The 16,763-nt window shown below is 35.7% G+C and overlaps 1 protein-coding gene and 1 long non-coding RNA gene across 4 annotated transcripts in view; one reads left to right on the top strand and one right to left on the bottom strand.

Moving 5' to 3' along the window:
- The window catches only part of LOC141989023 (uncharacterized), a 69,190-nt gene that overhangs the window by 36,047 nt on the left and 16,380 nt on the right, over nucleotides 1-16,763 (top strand). For all 3 annotated transcript variants that reach the window (XM_074955248.1, XM_074955246.1, XM_074955247.1), the window contains exons 18-21: nucleotides 2,162-2,271; nucleotides 3,676-3,844; nucleotides 5,456-5,560; nucleotides 5,876-16,714. In XM_074955248.1, the coding sequence (XP_074811349.1) occupies nucleotides 2,162-2,271; nucleotides 3,676-3,844; nucleotides 5,456-5,560; nucleotides 5,876-16,714 (11,223 nt within the window). The remainder of the gene's footprint in view (nucleotides 1-2,161; nucleotides 2,272-3,675; nucleotides 3,845-5,455; nucleotides 5,561-5,875; nucleotides 16,715-16,763) is intronic.
- The window catches only part of LOC141989024 (uncharacterized), a 97,445-nt gene that overhangs the window by 77,582 nt on the left and 3,100 nt on the right, over nucleotides 1-16,763 (bottom strand). The gene's annotated exons all lie outside the window — the stretch shown is intronic.

Genomic DNA, 16,763 nt, shown 5'->3' with positions numbered 1-16,763 from the left:
AAAAGTAGGAGGACACTATGGAGAATAATTTGAACATTCACTTCTGACACTTGAGTAACTTACTATGTCCTAAAAAAGAAAAGGAGTATTTGTGGCACCTTAGAGACTAACAAATTTATTTATTATTTATAAAATAAATTTGTTAGCCTCTAAGGTGCCACAAGTACTCCTTTTCTTTTTGCGAATACAGACTAACACGGCTGCTACTCTGAAACCTGTTACTATGTCCTGTACAGAGTAGTTGATCTGTATTATTCCCTGCCTTGGTAAAATGGTTGGCAGTATCTATTAAATTTTAAAAAACCCATAACTTTGCTGTGTAAGGATTTTAATTTTAATTAGTCTACTCCACAAAAGGGTGTAGTTATCCCTTCATGTAGTTTAAAACCTGGGTGTGAGTATGCTTCTGATGTTTAGCTACCAGCCTACAGAGAGATACTGGCCCATTTAATTCACTGGCAAAAGTTGCAGGGACTTCAGTGATGTCAGGATTTCACCCCAAAAAGGTTGAAATCACAATAAATTACACCTTCAAAGTATAAAGGGAGTTTCTTAGCAGCTAATGTCTCTCTTACCCTTTTTTAATATGGTATGGAATTTGGGTTGTTACGGTAACTGCTTGCTATTTTTTTTTTAAAAATCACAATCATTGTTTCACTTATTAATGACTGTTTCTAGAAACCTCCCAAAATCAATCCATGAAGACACCAAATGAAATAATAAATTAAAAACTTTCAATACAAGCAGATGTTTTAAAAGTTTCCTGGTCCATAAATTATTTTGTTTCACAATTTTTGAAGCTTTCAAAATGACATGACTAACTTCTCCCTAAAACTCCACAGTTGTGGTATATATCTAATTGTTCCTTTACCTAGTAAAATGCATATATTAAATTACTGTTTTGTTTTTTTTCACAATTAAGTTGTTTATATTAAGAGGCAGACAACCTTATGTTAATATTTAAGAATCGTGTAACAAAGCCTTTCAATACAGGTAACATTTGGTGTAGAGGAAGAAGGGCAGCCATTGAGGGCTGTACAGGTGTGTTCTGCCCACTCCAAAGTGATAGCATATTTTCCCTAGAGTTGACAGGTTTGCCATATTGTTTGTCCTGCCAACTCTTGTTGGTGATTTGGATTTGTGTGTGTTGCTTTTGGTTGTGGTTGCTGGGTTGTTTTTTTTTCCTGTTTGTTTTTTGTTTTGCAGTTTTACTCATGAACTGGTGCAGTGAAGTTGGCTAGAGTAACGGAGTTATACTGTTTTATAAACTGTGTCAATGGAGCTTGCTTTATTTTTCTTTTCACCTCCTTCCACAGATTATTTTGCAGTCCACTGCAGATTGCTGGTTGCCTTTGATCAGAGCAACAACAAAAGTTTAAAAAGATCTGCAGAGAAGCAGTTGGAATTCATTACTGTGTTCAAACCAACATGGAAAATGTTTTCAACCAATGAGCTGTCTCTGGTGTTCTCCTTTTAGAACTTGTCTTCACTGCAACAGTTAGTTTTAGTAATTACATTAGAGTTACTCCATTCAAGTTAATCAGCTTTGAGTGAGAAAGGAATGAGAGCAGCCACTCTGAAACAACACTCCAGCTACCCAGAGTGACTTGACTGGCACCACAAAATTGTTAATTAGCAGCTGATGAATAGTAACTCCAGCTGCTGAATTCCCATTTTATTACTAGCATCATCAGCACTCAAGCTTCAACCAGCCAACTCCCTTATGGGTCAACTAACTCACCCCTTAAAGCACCACTTTACTTGATCTAGAGATTTTGGGTGTGGACAGGAATCGGGTTGGGGCAAAACGTGAGTTATACCTCAAGCTAACAATGCAGTGAAGGCAAGCACAGAAAAATAAGCTGCTTTCACACAGTACGAGTATGTGTGTTTGTTCTTTTTTTTGTGTAAAGTGTTTAGAGTCTCTTGAGTTTCATGTTATGATGGAATAACTAAGGGAGAAACCTCTCAAAGGTGAGTAACATCTACTGTTTGAACCAGTAATATTTCAGACCTGAATTGATAATCACTAATATGCTAGAACAGTAGTCTTTACAGTGTGTAGAATGTGAAATGCTATCGGGCAGATTTTCAAGATGTCTATTTTATTGCCATTCTGGATTTGTGAGCTGTAATCATATTCACCATTGGTTTGTTGCAGAGTGAAAATGAACGTTTGCAGACCCAACTCAGTCAACTGCGTACCCAACAAATGCGAGATGCAGAAAAGCACCAAGTGCTTGTTTCCAGTTTGAATGAGCAGCTTAAAGGGTAAAACAATTTTTTAAAAACATTCAGTACAGGACCAATTGAATTATACATGTCTCTTTGCAGCTTTACATTTACATTTGCAGTGAAACATAAAGAATATAATACTTTCAGAAAGCTTGAAAATAAGTCTTGATTTCCACTACAATAGTAAAATCAGATTATTTCTGGATTTGGTTATTTTTATTGAAGTGTACATATAGTGAATTCATAGTAATATAAATTGTAGTTAGAAAATTTTTAGGGCTGTTGATTAATCACAGTTAACTCACGTGATTAACTCAAAAAAATTAACCGTGATTAAAAAATGAATCGCGATTAATTGCACTGTTAAACAATAGACTACCAATTTATTAAATATTGTTGATGTTTTTCTATATGCAGATATATCAAATATATCAATTTCAGTTACAACACAGAATACAAACTGTAAAGTGCTCACTTTATATTTTTGGTTACAAATATTCACGCTGTAAAAATGATAAACAAAAGAAATAGTATATTTCAGTTCACCTCATACAAGTACTATCGTGCAATTTCTTTATCATGAAAGTGCAACTTAAAAATGTAGGGTTTTTTTGTTACATAACTGCACTCAAAAATAAAACAATGTAAAACTTTAGCTCCTACAAGTCCACTCAGTCCTACTTCTTGTTCAGCCAATCACTAAGATAAACAAGTTTGTTTACGTTTATGAGAGATAATGCTGCACACTTCTTAATAACAATGTCATCTGAAATGAGAACAGGTGTTCGCATGGCACTGTTGTAGCTGGCGTTGCAAGATATTTACGTGCCAGATGCACTAAAGATTCATATGCCTCTTCATGCTTTGGCCACTGTTCCAGGCGACATGCTTCCATGGTGATGACACTCGTTAAAAAAATAATACGTTAATTAAATTTGTGACTGAACTCCTTGGGGGAGAATTGTATGTCTCCTGCTCTATTTTACTCACATTCTGCCATGTATTTCATGTTATAGCAGTGTTTTATTTTTGAATGTAGTTTTTTTGTACATAATTCTACATTTGTACGTTCAACTTTCATGATAAAGAGATTACACTACAGTACTTGTATTGGGTGAATTGAAAAATACGATTTCTTTTGTTTTTTACAATGCAAATATTTTTAATCAAAAATAAATATAAAGTGATTACTGTACACTTTGTATTGTGTTGTAATTGAAATAAATATACTTGACAATGTAGAAAACATCCAAAAATATTTAAATAATGGTATTCTATTGTTTAACAGCTCGATTAATTTTTTTAATCTCTTGATAGCCCTAAAAATTATACATTGGCTTTAGAAAGTTAAGACTGGAAAATAACGTGCTCTGTTTTCAAATACTACTTAATTAAATGAACATTGAGTATTAGAGTTCTAAATAAATATTTTCTTGCTAGATTAAGTGATAGAAAAAGCTTCCTTGAAACTTCACTTGCGGAGAAGGAACAAAAGCTGTTGAGTACAACAGAAAAACTGGAACAGATTGAAAATTTGAGGAAGTTACTTCAAGAAAAAGATCTTTTGAACAAGGAACTTGGTGAAAAGCTTGTGCAAACTGAACAGAAGGTAAGTTGAACACATGATAAGGCACTGAACATAATACTTTTGGAACAATGTTGAATTTAAATTCAGGCAGCCTTTTGCTTTGGAATCTAATGTTTTTTGTAAAAGTCTTGCAAAGAATTAATAGATATAGTGAAAGAAAATATAATCCTGTTATATTGGGTAACAATTTCCTAACTGAATGCAAGTTTTAAGCCTTTTTTTAAAATGTGTTTTACAATTTGAAGTAAACGTCAATATCTAAAAAATGTACAGGAGTGACAACACTAGCAACCCGAACCCTTTTATTAATGATATATTGGATGCATACATTCTGGGAAGTGATATGGCAGTCTTCCCAAGATTGCCATCTCAATACACTCCACCTATTCTGAAGCTCCTCCTTCATATGGGGGAAGTAAAATAGTTAAATCTCCCTGCCTATTCAACTTTGGTTTCTTAGTTGAGGCTGCTAACATGGATGCTAGTTGTGATTTTGGCATCTGCTCACTTGGAGGTGGACTGAGACTTGTCAGTTCATTTCAGAAAGGCCATTGAATATCTGTTGGATGGTATAGGGGCAGGGTTCCCCTCCAGACTCCTCTTCAGGTCCTTGGACTGTTTTTCTTTCCCCCCATGGCAAATTCCCAAGGTGTTCCTGAAGCAAACAGAAAAGAAAAGTCATTTGCTCTCTTTCTTCCCATATGGGAGAGGGCAGGCCATGGGAAATTGAAAAGAAGCAAGGATGAACTGGAACTCAGGCAGTCTTCCTGGGTCAGCCCCTTGAGCTTAGTCTACCCAGGGTCCCCCTCTTTGTGGTGCGTGCTGCTCTGAGTCTGTGTCCTGTAGCTTTGGGAACAGTGAGGCTTGTTGCTGTCTCCCTTTCAGTGGGCCTGAACAACAACTCGGTTGTTGAGTTGGGGCAGCCTTCTACCTGTTCACTGCCTCTTCCTGTGGCAGGTTTTCCCTTTTAAGCTACCCACCCTCCTCAACCTACCCGGCAGAAGAAGCATTGCAGGTGCTCCTTGTTGGTGTTGAACAGGCCAAGTGAAGCTTTTTAGTCCCCTCTCTCAGTGTGAGGGTGTGCCCTTTCACAGATGGTAGTAACTTCAGATTACCTCAGCCATCTTGAAACTGGTGACTTGGAGGTGATGGGCTCAATATCTCGTTACTGATTCCCTGACCCATCTAATCCTATCCCATTTTACATTCCTTTTGGATAATAATTTGTGTTCTTGTGAATAAATTTTGTTTTGATGTTTTTTGGATGAGATGTATATGACCAAAATTTTGGGGTGTTTACCTTGGCTTCCTGGTCATATTCCAATAATACTATTGTCATTTTTCCTATTTAGAAACTTCTGCACTTTCAGTTGAATGTGGTATTACTTACTTACTTGTGCTGAACTGTTGTCTGATGTTGCTGTGACTCATTATACAGTTGCTGTGCTTTATCCGTACAAATCTGTGTCTCATTGGTCAATTATGAAAGGTCCCTGTGTGTAGACTGTGTATCAGTTTCTTCATAAATCAGAATTATGTAAACTTAAATTCAGGATTGTAATTTACAGACATGCAGGCATTATTTCTTTTGTGTAATTACATATCTCAGTGAAAATTTTCTTTTATGTTCAGCTGGAGGAAGTCTTGAAGAAGTACAATGCATACGAAGTGGAGTGCACAGAACAGAAAATAGCTGTCAGTGATCTAACAGGAAAAGTTGCCACATTTAAAGAAAAGGTAACTCGTTAAAGTGATGTGGAAATTGTTTTACATGTGCTTAGTTTGGCTTGATCTATTATAATTGTCTAGCAGAATATGTAAGAGTTAAAAGTGCTCACCATTTAAACTTTTTTGAATATGAAAGTCATCCTAAAATAACCCGTAGTTAGTTTGTTACTCGAACTAAAAACCTGTATAATGATAAAGCATTGTTAAATGAGACTGATTACTTAGCTTTGGGTACTGGTCTCATAAGCGGGAGAGCAGTTTCCTCTAAAATGGTTTAAGTGAAAGTTATAGCATATTTTGTAACATTGTTTTCTTGATGTTTAGACCTTGAAACAAGATGCCATGGTAGAATTGATGCAACTTGAACTTGCCCAGACAAATGAAGAACTTGACAGATTGAACACAAACCATTTAGAGGAGAGATCTCAACTAATTCAAGACCTCCAGCGACGTGAAAGAGAAATTGACAACCTCAAGGAAGTAGTAGTGGAAAAAGACAAAGAAGTGTCTGCCCTCTCTTCCAATATGACTGAGTATTCTGAACAGATTGTCATTCTAAAACACCAGATCCAGTGTAAAGAAGAAGAAATACGAGAGATGGAAGAAGCATTGACGAAGGCTGAAAGGGAAACCCACTTACTCAAAGAAGTTCAAACAGCTGATATAAGAGATACAAGCATGAAGATTTCTGTACTTTCTGAGCAGACTAATATAATGGGGTTGGAACTAGAGAAATCTAAAAGCCAGACTGAAGCTAAAACAAAAGAAAATGAGGAGTTGATAAGGCAAATCAGTGAGAACAGCATAACAATTAAGGATCTACGCTCTGAAATCAAGTCCAACAGGATTACATACCATAACAAGCTCATGGAGTGTGAGTCACAGATTACTTTGTTGAAAGAACAAATTAATAAAACTTTGGAAAAACTACAAGAAACTGAGGCAAAACACAGGGAAGAAACTAAATATTTGAAATCCCAGCTTGATGAAAACAGCTCTATAAAGGAGAAACTTAAGAGTTTGCTTAAAGAGAAGGAGAACAAAGAACAGAGTTTTGAGAAGGAGTTAAAATCAGTTAAAGATTTATACAACAAACTAGTTTTGGAAGCTGCAACTAAAGATGAAGAATTGGCTAAGTTATCCACACAGCTTGCAGAACATACTGAACATCAAGAAACAGTTAAAAATGTTTTACAAGAGAAACTAGAGACGATTACATCGTTAGAGCAAAAACTTCAGATTGTTGAGCAGCAAAGTGTAGAGACTAAACATAAATTAATTGGAGATCTGAAAGCCAAAGAGATGCAATTTGAAGAACTTAAGAACCACGTAACTGAAAGACAAGAAATAGTTAGTAAGATGGAAGCAGAGACACAAACAATTATTTTAATTAATAAGCAGTTGCAAGCAGCTCTTGAGGGGAAAGAAAAAGATTTGTCAGAGCACATAAAAGGAAATGAAGATCTGAGAAATATCATAGATGCTGTGGAAAAAGAAAAGCAACAATTAGTCAGTGAAAATGAGAGTTTGTCCAAACTATTGGACATGAAGGAGTGTGAGCTGTTGAAGAGAAACAAGGCTGTAGCAGAGATGGAGAATAAGATATCTGTCAGTCAAACAGAGTACCAAAAAACACTTTCAGAGCTAAATTATGATAAAGAAGTGTTAATGAAAAAGGTTGAGCAACTTTCAACACTTGTAGAGCAAAAAGAAAATTCAGTTACAGAGCAGCTGCTAGAGAAAACAAAGGAATGCAATGTGCTAACCAATCAGCTATCTGAAAGCAGGGAGCTGACACAACAGTTACATGAACAAATACAATCATTCGTCATTCAGTTGAAGGATGCTGAAGACAGAGAAGTAGAAAAAGAAGAAATACTAAATAATAAGCTGACTGAATGTAACACGCTACTCCAACAGCTCAGCCAGAGTGAGGAAAAAATATTATTATTACAGAAACAAATTCAAGACATAACGGTGGATTTTGAAGCTAAAGAAGAACAAATCCTTCATAATGTTTCCTTAAGTAAGCAAGTAGAGGAAAATAAAGTTGATATGGAAAAGTTACAGAATGAAGTTCGAAAGCTTAAGGAGGCAAATATAAAATTATCTCAGTCACTGGAAGAGAGAGCTCTTACTATAAAAAATCAAGATGTAGAGCTTGAGAATCTACATAAGCAGGTTGCTGAGAAAACTGAAAAAAGTGCAATGTTAAATAACCAAGTAGAACTACTAAGGAAAGAAGGGGATGTGCTAAAACATGAAAAGGAAGACATTTCAGTTATATGCAGCAAAAAGTCAAGTGAATGTGCTGATCTTCAGTCTCAGTTGACGCAGCACCAGTCAGAAATTGTGTTAGTTAAGCACCAAGCACACATACTAAACCTAGAAAATGAAAAATTGAAAGTAGATGTTGAAACAGTTAATGCTGCAGTAATGAAAAAGTCCGATGAAATAACTGCCTTGACTTCACACATGTCTCAGCAAGATTATAATATTTTAGCTTTGAAGCACCAAATTGATAGCCTAACCATTGAAAATGAAAAATTAAAAATTGGTGTTGAGGAAAAAGAAGCTCTCCTTTCTGAGAAGGAAGCTTTGATTCAGCAAATGAAAGAAAAGAAAGTGGCAGGAGAAGGGCAGCATTTGAAAATAATTTCAGATTTGCAAAACCAGGTACAGGCTTTGAGCTCTGAAACCAGTCAGCTTAGACAGGCAGCACAAGAAAAAGAAAATGAATTTAAGAAGCAAGCCCAAGATTTAAAGTTGTTTAAAGATAAATCTGAGGAATCTGATTTGCTTAGATTTCAACTGTCTGAGAATATGGAGATAATTTCTGACCTTCAGTGTCAGCTTAAAAATATGATGGAAAAAACAGCAGAATTGAATCAGTCAGTTATACAGAAAGATGAGTCTTTAAAGCAAAAGATAGATGAATATGTTAATTTGAAAGCACACATTTCTGAAATACAGGAGTCTTCCTGTATGCAGCAAAAACAGTTTGAGTCTTTGACCTCTGAAGCAGAACAGTTAAAAACAATTGTTCTAGAGAAGGAATTGGCTGTCAATAATGCCATATTAGTCAATGATAAATTGAAGACAGATCTTCATGACAAAGAGAGAGAATGTGAGGTCTTAAAGAACCAGGCTACAGATCTGGAAGAAGCCACACTAAAACTAGAAAAAGAGATAAATGATCAGAAGAAAGTAATAAATGATATTAGCCAGTCAATGCTAGAAAAAGAATCTTCTCTTGTAGAAAAAACAAGCCTCCTCAAAAAGCTAAGTGACAAAGCTAGTGAAGATGAAAAGAAGATACAGTTAGTTTCTCAGCTTCAGAGTCAGATGCATGAACTGACACAAGAAATACAAAAGTCCAAAGAACTGGCACAGGAAAAAGAAAATGCTTTCTTATCTCTGCAGGAAAAAATTGCAGCTCAGTACGAGCAAAGAAACACACTTAATGTATCACTTAGTAAGAAGGAGGAAGTTATAGCTGGGCTACTTAATTCGTTAAACGAAAAAGATGTCAGTATACAGCTGGCAGAGAGCAACGTTTGTGCTTTTACTAATGAGATAGAGATGCTTAGAGAGGAACTAGAGAAAAGTGCTGCAGCTGTGAAAAGCCTTTCTAGTGTTTTGCAGGAAAAAGATGACAATTTTGCTATTAACCAGAAGAAAATTGATTCTCTGACAGTTGAACTGGACTCTGTAAAACGTGAACACCAGAAAGCACAGGACCAAATAACTATATGGAAACAAGATACACAACAAAAAGAATTAACTTTACAGACTCTCTATATGCAATGCACTGAACAGGCTAAAAATATTGAACATTTAAAGTCTGAGCTGAACAATGTACGTTCCAAATCCTCTCAAGACTGCCGTGACAGCGCTCTTTTAATAGAGAGATTGCAGCAACAGGTGGATTCTTTAGCAAAGGAGAAAATTCTCTTACAAGAGACTATTGATAAGTTTACTGTAGAAAACAAAGAACTTACTGCATACCAAAATCAGTTACAGCAAAAAACAGAAGAACTACAAGAAATTCATGAAAAACTAGAAGTCACTGAGAATTACTCAAGAATGCAGATAGATGCTGTCAAACTGAAGATGAAGAATGAAGAAGAGCAGTTACAGCTGCAGGTTAGTGTGAAGGGAGAAGAAGTCTCTGAATTAAAGCTTAAAATTGAAAAGTTAGAACAAAGTTTAATTGAGTCAGAAAACAAGTGGGTAACAGAATTTGATAGGGCAACTCAGCAAAATTCCATTCTTAAAGAGCAGCTGAGCAGTTTAGAAAGTGAAATGAAACCAAAGGATGGTAAAATCCAGTCTTTACAACAAGAACTTGATGTTATAAAAGAGGAGCTAACTGAAAGCCTATCTGCATTACTTAGTAGTAGACACTTCTTCAAAGAAAAGGATGCAGAGACTTCAGATGTTGGTCAGCAGGTTAGTAGTAGTAAAACTAAACTGGAAAAATTCTCTGCCATGGTATCCACTATTCTGAGCAAAGAAACGGAAGGACAGGAATTTCAACTGCTTCTTTTAGAAAAGGAGAAAGAAATGGATATTATAAAAGATAAGTTAAAAAGTATGCATTCGATAGAGAAAGAAAAGGAGCTGTTGCAGAATGATCTTGAAAAGGTGAAGAATACCTGTCATTCTGAAATTGAATGTCTGTCAAAAGAAATGGCCACTGTCAAAGACACGTTGTATAAACAACAGTCTCTTGTGGAAGAAAGAGAAAAATTATTAGCAGAAATGAACAAGGAAGTTAAATTGCTTCAAGAGAAGCTACATAAATCAGAAAAAGAACTCCAAATCAGTCATGAGAAGTTGAACATCGAAGGTAAAAAAATAGTGAGTCTCCTAGAAGAAATGGAGAAAAAAGACCTGAGTGTAGAAAATTTAACTTCACAGACTGACCAGCAGAACGATATAATTTCTGCTCTAAATCAGCAGCTGAAAGAAAAGGATTGTTTTGTTGCTCAAATCGTGGAATCCATGTCTAATGAAATGAAGAAGTTTTCTGAAGAGCGAAGTATATTAGACACCAAACTACAGCATCTGGAAACTTTTCAGAGTAATTCAGTAGAAAATATTAATAGAGTATCCCAGCAACTTGAAGATTGTAAGACAGAACTGCAACATAATCAGGTTAAATTAAGCAACAAAGAAACTGCATTTAAAGACTTAATGAGTGAAAAAGAGCAGCTGCAGTTTAATCTTGAGAAACTAGTTAAGGAAAAAGAGATCCTGAAAAAGAAGCTTCAAGCTGCATTGATAATAAGAAAAGACCTAATGCAAAAAATTGGAAAACTTGAAAGGATTGGACAGGAAGAAATAGAAAAAGAGCATAAAAAAACAGAGGAATTATTGAAGAGGGTTGATGAGTTAACACATCAGTTGAAACTTGTTGAAACACAAAATAAAGATCTTGAGTCCCACCTTGAAACTCTGAAGCAACAGCTGTTTGAGAAAGATTCCAAGATAAATAACGTGAATGAAAGTTTTTCTGCCAAAGTAACCAGTTTGGAGCAGCTTGAGGACATAGTTGCAAAGTTAAAAGATATCCTTGCTGAAAAAGAAAGAGTATCTGAGCAAAATCTAAAGTCCATGCAGGAAAAGGACTCTATGCTTGCTCACATGCAGTCTGTACTTAGTGAGAAAGAGAGAGAATATGGAGAGGAACGTTCTCAACTTCTTGCAACTCTTGAAAATCTCAAGGCTGAAATTGTAGACGAGGAGGAATTATTGAAAGATACTGATTTGGTAGAATCTTATGCTGGGGACATTGGTAATAATTCTGTGGATTTCAATAATGAAGTTAGTCAGCCAGGTCAATTAGAAGGAGATAAAGAAATCCTTCAAAAGAAACTTCAGGCATCACTTTTAACCTGGAAAGAAAATATTAAGAAATTACAGAGAGAAAAGAGAGAATATGCTAAACTTGTAGCAGAATTTGATGAACAAACTAAAGACTTTGAACTCCTCAAAAATGAACACAGAGCACTCCAGGAAGTTCATCAAAGAAAGTGTAAAGAATTTGATTGTAATCAGTTGCTAATATACTCTCTACAGAAAGAGTTGGAGTCTCATGTAGCAGCACTTCAAGAACAAGACACTATTGTCCAAAACAAGTTGGAATCAGATGAACAGAAATATGAGGTTCAATATGTGTTAGGAGAATCAGAACAGGCAGTGTTTGAAATGACAATGAAAGACAGTGAGTTAGAGAAACTAAGTAATGACTATGCAAAACTTTGTGAAGAAACAAAAACATTAAAGGATGAGTTGAGAGAGACATCAGTTGAACTTGGTGAGAAAACGGAGGAAATGGTAGACTTGAAGAATTGTATGAGTCAGCTGGAACAGCACTATGAGCAACACAAAGACAGCCTGTACGTAGAGATAGGTCAACTGCGAGAAAAGTTGGAAAAATCTGAGACTGAAGTAATGGACCTTAAAACTATGATTGAACGCATGAATAATGAGAAGGAAACTGTAATTAAAAAGAGTGTAGAGGATTGCAAGACTATCCAGAAGGAATCTGAAAAATTGAAGGTTGATCTTCAACAAGCCAATATGCAAGTTGCAGAAAAGAATGAGGAAATTAAGGAACTGCATTGTACTCTAATGGATTTCAAAGATAAGTTTGATCAGGAAAGGGAAATACGGAAAGAAGCTGTGCAGTTACAGCTCAGTTTACAGGAAAGCCAGGAAGAAGCCAAACATTTTAAAATGGCCTTTGAAGACATGAAGATAGAGAGAGAGGAGTTCATCAACAGTTTGGAGAAATCCAATGAAGAATTACTCAATATGAAAAAGGAATTAAAACATTTCAGCAAAGAAAACAAAGAACTGTTGATGGAGTTAAATATGCTACGTGAGAAGGCTGTAGAAGCTTCTGAAGTTAGCAATACTATGGTATTATACAAGAAAGTTAAAGATGAAAATGCCACTGACAAGGAACTGCTACAGTCACATTCAGAAATTAATTTGCTCCAAGGGAGATTACAAGACAGAGACATCTGTACTCAGTCACTGGAACATGATCATTCTGGGAGAGCTAAGCTAATAGAAGGAACAAAATATCAAATTCAGAAACAAACAAAAACAACTCCAGAGCAGATGGAGAAAAATATAAATGTGGATGAGTTTCAACCACAAGAGCAAAAGAATGCTGTCGATGAAAAGTCCAGAGAACGTCTACAAAGAAAGCTCCAAGCAGCCCTAATATCACGCAAGGAAGCCCTGAAAGAAAACAAATTTTTGAAAGATCAGATTGACAGAATAATGTTAGAAAAAGAAGAACTGACCAATAAAGCATATACCCTGGAATGCTTGTTGTCTGAACTTGGCAGAGAAAAACAAAACTCAGATACTATTTCTTCATTGTGTGATGAAACCCTTGTTTCTGAAAATGCTAGACTGTTAACTGAAAATGAAAACCTAACTGCTGCATGTGAAAGTCTTAAATCTACCATGGAGACTATAGTTCAGGAGAAAGAGGCTTTTTCTTTCCAACTCAATACCTTAAAAGATTCTCAGACAGTTGAATTAACAGGATGGAAAGCTAAACATAATGAATTAAAGCAAGAATATGAGTCACTTCTGCAAGCCTATGAGAATATCAGTAGCAAAGTAGCAGAAATGAGGCAGGTTATTGATGTCACTAGAAAAGAAAAGCAAGAAGCTATTCACAGATTCAGTGAAAGGGAATCTGAAAAATATGAGCTTGAGAAACAGCTTCAAGAAGTCATTAATGAAAACAAAGATATAAAGGACCAATTGAAACGATTTGCTGAATCTAAACAATTGGAAATTGATGAACTACAGAGTGAAGCAGAAAGGCAGACACGTAAACATGCGTCAAGGATGGAAGAACACCAGCATCGTCTTCATGAAGCTGCTCTGCAGAGCAAGCAGCTAATGGAGGAAAATGAGCAATTGAAACACGCTTCTGAAAACTTAAAGCAGGCTTTAGAGAAAACTGAGAATGAAAATGAGGTCCTTCATAATGACATGAATGTAACTAAATTAGCTTTGGAAAACCTGCAAGTTCAAATGGAAGTGTCCCAGACTGATATGCAGTCTAAAATCAGCGATGTGTTAAATGAAAGAGAATCATTATTAAAGCAGATTGCTTTGTTAAATGATGATATTTCAGTAAAAGAGAGAAATATGCGCATCCTAGAGCAGGAGAGAGAATTGATTTCAGAAAGAGTTAAAGAAACTGAAGAATTTTTGGACCAGAAAAACAACTGTCTATCAAAGTTAGAAAATGAATCTAGAAGTCTTAAACAAGAAATTGTTAGTTTAAATGAGAGAGTTAAGATTTTAGAAGATGACAAGTGTCTTCTACAGGAAGAACTTGAAAATGTGCAAGAAACTTCTTACAAAGTAAAAAATGAGAGAGAATTTCTGGAGACAGAGTTGCTCAACCATATAAAAAACATGGATCAGCTGACAGACAGGCTGAAATCTGCACAGTTACAAAACAGTTTGCTGATTCAACAGTTGGAAGACTTAAAGGCAGAGAAATGCAATGTGATTAGGGAAAAAGAGGAACAACAGTTGCATCTTGTAAAAGTATTTGAGGAGAAAGTGAAATGTGCCCAGAGGAACAATAGTGGTACAAAAAACAAAACCAAAGAATTGCAAGAACTCTTAAAGGAAAAGCAGCAAGAAATTAACCAGTTGCAAAAAGATTCTATTAAATTCCAGGAACTGATTCTGGACTTGCAAAGATCTGTGAAATTATCGCAGTCAAAGAGTGAAAAATTTGAAAAAGATTTAAATAATACCACAGAAAAGCTTGCCAAGTCAAATGAAGAAATACGCAATCTGAATGAAAAGCTTTCTTCCCAAAAAGCTTTGCTGGATGATTCAAAGAGTGAACTGGAGAGGCTTACAGCTGAGAATTTAAGTGGGAAAAGAGAACTTAAGAAGAAAGAAGACCAACTACAAATTCAAAGGAGAGAATGTGAGAAAGAATTAGAGCTTGGCCTGGAGCAACTGAAAACAGTTCACAAAAGAGAATGGTTGAACCTTGAGGAAAGACATAATGTTCTTCAGAGGGAGAAAGACAGGGCTGTTAGTGAGCTTCATCAGTTGCAAGAGGAAATCAACATTAAGGACTCTCAAAACAAGAAACTTCAAGCTGATTTGAATGCAACTTTGGCCAGATTAGCAGCTTTTACAAAATGTATGTCCTCTCTTCAAAATGACCGGGACAGGGTAATTGGTGAAATGAAAACCTGGGAAATACAGTTCAAAGAGGTTATTCAAAATAAAGAGAAACAGATGGATGACAGTAGTAAGAAAATAATGTCCTTACAAGAAGAAATGAAGGACAAAGTGGCTCAGATACAGGAACTGAAGATTAAATATTCCATGTTAGAAGAATCCAAGAATGAAATGCACTTGTGGCAAAAATCTGTAGATACACGACACTACAGTGAGCTGTGTAGACTAAAGGAAGAAAATGTGACTCTTATCAACAGACAACAAGAATTGGAGATTGCTCTTCAGTCAAAAGAAGAAACTTTGCAAGCACTGCTTAAAGAAAATAATTCTCTTAATCATCTTATAGAGAATAATAGTGATGCAGGAAGAGAGATAAAAGCATTGGAAAGTAATTTTGCTAGAAAAGAACAGGAATTCCAACAACTTCTATTTGAAAAGGAGAAGACCCATGCAGAGTTGGAAAAACAGATTGCCATTTCTCAGCAAATGAAGGTAATGCTGAACAACAAAGATACAGAAATTTCTCTACTGATTTCTTCTAAGGGTGGGGAGATTTCTGGATATCTAACTCAGATACAGACTCAGCACAGAAAACAGATTCATGAGTATGAACAGCAGATAAGGTCTCTGCAAAAGGAGAGAGAACAATCTAATGAAGCCTGTCAGAGGATGGAAAATGAATTGAAAAATCTCCAGATGAAAGCAGACAAAGCAATTCAAGATAAGGCTGAGATTGCCAGTGAAATTGATGCCTTTAAAAAATCAATGTCATCTCTCCAGTATGACAGAGATGATCTCTTTTCTAAATACAAAGATCTGGAGCATCGTCACCAACATGTTTTAAGTCAGAAAGACAGTCTATTAGTGAACGGTGCTAGTGAGAACGGTGCCCTGAAACAACAATTAAGAAAACTTTTGAATCGGATAGATGATCTTCATTCTGAAAATGCAATGCAAAGTGCACAACTAATAAAGTACAGGGAAGATCTTAACCAAGTTTTGTCACTGAAAGATCATCAGTTGAAAGAGTTGCTTAAACAGCAACTGGATAGCATTAAGAACCTTGAACAGGAAAAAATGGATCTTCAAAAACAAATCAAAGAAATGCAGCTGACTAATAAATTGCAAAAGGAGAGTACAGAATCTTTAGAACATGAAAATCAAAAATTAACTTCCAAAGTTAAAGACTTAGAGTTTCTAATTGCATCAATAAACAAAGAGAAGCTAGTTTCTGAATCTGGAGAGAAACCACAAACAAGGGGGAGCGGGCAACATAATCAGAATAAAGATTTCAAGGCTCGTGTACAACCTTGTGAAAAACTTCAGGATAAGTTTCAAGAAGTCCAGAATGTAGTAGGCAAAAATATAAAAGATGTAGAAGATAAATACAGTATGACAGCATTTGAACACGATGCTAACTTCCTGTGGAAGGAAGTTGATGCATCTTCAGAGAAGAGGCTATTAGAAGCACAATTTCAGAATAAAAAATTGAGATCCCAAAATGAGTCCTTTGGAAAAGCTATGACTGCTTTGCAAGATGATAGAGACAAATTAATAGAGGATTTCAAGGTACTTCAGAGTAAATACACATCTGAACTCAAGTCTGAAAAAAAAAGAGCAGATGAACTTGAAGCTGACCTGAATTATTTTAAATCAAATCTCTTCACTGTACTCAAAGAACATGCTTTTTTGAACCCAGTGCTTATTGATGCTGAAAATAAGATCACTCTTGATCAGTTCACTGATGAAATAGAAAATTTGTGCAAGACATTAACCACCCAAGAATTTGAGATTACCAGGCTCTCTTCAGAGTGTGGGAATTATGTTCAGCAGATTGATGCCTTTTCCAAGTCCATGGCTAGTCTTCAGGATGACAGAGACAGATTGCTGCAGGAGCTCAGCAAGTCAAAGGTAGTTCATGAAGCTAAACAGGGCATGGCTTCATTTCCCATTGCCTCTG

The sequence above is a fragment of the Natator depressus genome, chromosome 6 (assembly GCF_965152275.1).
Source record: "Natator depressus isolate rNatDep1 chromosome 6, rNatDep2.hap1, whole genome shotgun sequence".
NCBI classification, from domain to species: domain Eukaryota; kingdom Metazoa; phylum Chordata; order Testudines; family Cheloniidae; genus Natator; species Natator depressus.
The sequence above is the reverse complement of the archived record's forward strand: the minus strand, read 5'-3'. Positions and strand labels throughout refer to the sequence as shown.